At 30.7% G+C, this 4,667-nt stretch overlaps 1 protein-coding gene across 1 annotated transcript in view; it reads left to right on the plus strand.

Annotated features, from left to right (window-relative positions):
- Positions 1-4,667, plus strand: part of LOC106459217 — a 29,874-nt gene that overhangs the window by 4,535 nt on the left and 20,672 nt on the right. The window contains exons 4-5 of the mRNA XM_022385660.1: positions 479-582; positions 3,547-3,640. Of these exons, the coding sequence (XP_022241368.1) occupies positions 479-582; positions 3,547-3,640 (198 nt within the window). The remainder of the gene's footprint in view (positions 1-478; positions 583-3,546; positions 3,641-4,667) is intronic.

The raw sequence follows: 4,667 nt of genomic DNA on the forward strand, positions 1-4,667 counted from the left end.
AGTTTAGCAAACTTACATGTTCACAAGAACAGCCTAAGAGTTTATTTCTTGCAGGCTTTTATTAAATTTATCACTTAATATAAATTAATAAATAACGTTTATTTTTCACTTTCTCACAATCTACTGAAACTGATTTTAAAATAAGTTAAACGCTAAATATTTTTTCCTTTACTATATACGTCTAATTAACAGGAAATCTCCAGATCTATGGATTATGGTGGACAGCAACACCAAAATATAGCTATGACGAACTGATTATAAGTATAAACATATTTTAAATTTCAAGCTCTTCTGTCTGGAAATAAAAATTGTTACAAAATACTATTATTTATTTATATTTATAGAATATTTCTGCTAGTCGTAGGAATGATAACTGTTATTGCTACAATAACAGACGTTTGCACTTCTCTACCAAATAACTGGAAACAAGTAGAGAAAAAAATTGTTACAAAATACTATTATTTATTTATATTTATAGAATATTTCTGCTAGTCGTAGGAATGATAACTGTTATTGCTACAATAACAGACGTTTGCACTTCTCTACCAAATAACGGGAAACAATTAGAGAAACTTCGTAGAAGTGAGTACGTTATGAATTATGTTATTTATGAATTAATAGCTGTATGTACTTATATATGTATGTAACAACTTGTCTACGGACGGTAACGTTTTAGATGCTATTGTAGAACTAGGGTGTAGATATACAGTGTGAGGGTGGAAGAAGACGAATTCTGTATATACTTTCAGATATCAGCCTAACCCTTTACCAGAAATTTAGTGACCAAACCTGTAAATTGGTGAGTCTAGGAGTAGTGACGTTAATGATGTTGAACAGCATACGTAAACTGATTTTTCCAAATATATTTTCTTATTATGTTTCAGACAACGAATGATAACAAAATGATATAATACATAATCATGTCAAGTTAATCTAATTATAACTTCTACAAGAAACGTATATACGACCCCTGTCTCCAAAATATAATTAACATTCTTAGTAGTGCATCTGAAGGACAAGAAACTAATCATGTTAAATTAATCTAATTATAACTTCTACAAGAAACGTATATACGACCCCTGTCTCCAAAATATACTTAACATTCTTAGTAGTGTATCTGAAGGACAAGAAACTAATCATGTTAAATTAATCTAATTATATCCACGAGAAACGTATATACGACCCCCTGTCTCCAAAATATACTTAACATTCTTAGTAGTGCATCTGAAGGACAAGAAATTTCTAAAGAAGTAATAGGGTGAAATATAGAATAACAGAAATATATACTGAAGATATACATATATAGTATATATATATATTTAATGAAGAATATAGAATAACAGAAATATATACTGAAGATATACATATATATAGTATATATATATATTTAATGAAGAAATCATATGTAGTAAAAACTCCATTCAGAGTTTATACAAAGAAGTGAAGGTTGAAGGTCGTGCCTTTGGCATGTCAGGAAGCTTTGTTTAGTTCAAATGTTCGCATTTTCCCCACATACAATTTAACTATCTGTAATAAAACTTACTTATTATAGATAATATATATTTTATAATTGTATAACAATTCTAAACTTTAAGAAGAAGCTATTACTTTGTTATTTTATTAAAATTTAATATAAATGATACGTCAGTGCCTTATTTTTATATAAATCATCACGATTAAGTTTTTCGATTACCTATATGCTTAGAAAACCAATTATAAGATAGTTTATAGCGTATTAAAATCTCGTATCGAAACGTTTAATCAATATATGATTGTGGAATAATAGTTTGAATCTATCTGATCAACACTTATTAAAAAAAAGAACCAAGTTATATAAAAGAGAAAATTTAAAGAAAACTTGTCTCTTTTTTTTTTCCTGTTCCTAGCTTAGCTGCAGAAATTACCTTGCCTATAAATCTCCATCTATGTCGTCTGTCTTTAGTGCTCATCATCATTATTCATAATATCACTGTGTACAAAAAATTACTAATTTTTTAACCCGTTTTGTAAAGCTTATTTTCTAAATTGTTTAACTTCTTTTCAGCTACTGTTTTCAGATTTTTACAAGCTTTCTCTGTCAAAAGTAACGTGAAGAAAATTTTGACGACAAAAAGCTCCAATACTTTACGTCCGCTTCATGGAATTCGATTCATATCTACGATATGGGTGGTGCTGGGTCATACTTTGTTCTACATTTCCTATCAACTATTCAGTAAGTTCAATATTGAACTGTTTCTGAACATTCGCAGTAAAATGTTTAGTTTTACGCTCTTATTTACCCTAAGTTGGCGATAGTTACAAAAATATTAGTCATAACCAAAAAAATATTTTTGAATCTTACATAACATTTTGCAAAAAAAAAAGAAACAACTAAAATGAGAACATTCTTCAGAAAAGAAATATATACATTTATTTTTAAAGGACCCTCCACTAACCAGCTATATGTTGAATACATTTTACGTTTTACTGATAAAATAGTAATTTCTATTCTGTGCAGTTCTTTTAGCAAATCATTAAAATTAAAATTTCAAACAATCGTCGTGTATTTTTTCAATATTGTTTAATTTTTCACGTCACTAAATTATTGTGAAATATTCTTACCATTGAGTGAATCTCTCTCCAATTCATCCACGTCCCACCAAACATGCTCGCCCTTTCAGCCGTGGGGGCGTTATAATGTGACGGTCAATCCCACTATTCGTTGGTAAAAGAGTAGCCCAAGAGTTGGCGGTTGGTGGTGATGACTAGCTGCCTTCCCTTTAGTCTTACACTGCTAAATTAGGGACGGCTAGCGCAGATAGCCCTCGTGTAGCTTTGCGCGAAATTCAAAACAAACAACTCTCCAGTTCCCCGTTCTGGCATTAAAAGCTCCATAGGTAATAATGTTGTTGATAATTAAATAACCCCCCCCCCCCACACACACACACGAAACATTACTTAGACTATTACACTTAGGTTTAGTAGTTACTGAAATAGTTAATAGCAACAAGTGGTAAGTATGCAATGTATATTATACCTAGTGTGGTGAAATAGAGTGCATTATAATCTCATAATGTGCAACAAGTGGTATGTATGAAGTGTATTTTATACCTAGTGTGGTGAAATATAGTGCATTATAATATCATAATGTGCAACAAGTGGTATGTATGAAATGTATTTTATACCTAGTGTGGTGAAATATAATGCATTATAATCTCATAATGTGCAACAAGTGGTATGTATGAAATGTATTTTATACCTAGTGTGGTGAAATATAGTGCATTATAATATCATAATGTTACGTATTGGCGGATAAACGTTTTAGTGAACATTCTTATCATATCTATTTGCTTTAAATGAAGACAAGAAAGTATCTATACGTTAGAGATACGTAACATTTTCATATAAAATCACCTATATATTTATATGAAATGCACACTCTACTTAAAAATACATATTAAACTATTTCATTTTTAAATGTACCTATGCAATTTGATATTTTTGCTTAACTGGATACGTTTTATAATATAACTAAAATTTATAGAAATGTTCCCATGTTTCTTATAGACGAAGTATTCAGAGCAAGGATGCTAGTGAGCTCAGTTCTAGCCCAACCTCTTAAACACGGCACAGTTGTGATGGATACTTTTTTCGCTCTGAGGTAATTTTCTTTGGTGTCAGTTATATTTTTACACTTTCCACTATGAGTTTTTTTTATAAACATTTTGAAAATATTGATATATATATATATATATCTTCTTCTCTGATAGTTTTTAATCTCAAAACTTCAGATACAAAACACCATTAAATATTCAAATTCGATGACGAGGAACCCACTTTGAGACTAATAATGGTATTATTTACCATTCAAGCCGTCTCCAACCATTACCATTAAATATTTTTCTTCTCTGTGGCCTTTGTGCACTAGCATGTCTAAAGTCCCCGACATTGAAGCACTCTATAAAATCGTCTAGATTGTTTGTTGGTTTTTTTTTAGAGCAAAGCCACATTGAGATATCTTCTGTGTCCACCGGGGGGACAACTGTCTAGCAAAATAAAACTTCAGATTTTCTCGTCTGTGGGACAAGTTGGTAATTTTTTTTAAGCAGTACTAAGCTGTGGATGATCAATGTCTTTGCATTGTTTGTGAAATTTTCAATATAGCTCCTTTTTTTCACGCTTAAATAATGTATTCTTGTTATGTTTGAAGTCTGATTGCATCAATTAATTTATTACATATTTCATGTTTCTGGGAATCAAATCTCCGTCTGATTTCCTATAAACTATACAGGCAATAAAACTCTTTATTCTTATTTCACACACACACACAAATGATTGGAAGCAAATTTTAAATAACTATTGAAAGAGTAACGAACTGTGTTTCTGGGCATATAGTCTTTAAAATTTATGAGTTTTCTTTCTATATATAAAAATTAGTGGTGTATGTTTGTCTGTCTGGTGTCGTTACGTCACAGTTTCGTGTAAGGAAATGACTGTATCAGTTACAATAAGATTTTATTTGGTACACTTACTCCAATGAACTCCCCAAAGATTGGGTTTAAATGCATGGCGAAATACGCATACACACAACCTACCCACGTGAAGTCAACGAGAAAATATATGACGCAGGAGGTGCGAGTTTATTTACAGGTTGTTGCTACTTTTTCACTTACGTACACAGCGTGGTC

Source organism: Limulus polyphemus, unplaced genomic scaffold (assembly GCF_000517525.1).
Source record: "Limulus polyphemus unplaced genomic scaffold, Limulus_polyphemus-2.1.2 Scaffold577, whole genome shotgun sequence".
Lineage (NCBI taxonomy): Eukaryota > Metazoa > Arthropoda > Merostomata > Xiphosura > Limulidae > Limulus > Limulus polyphemus.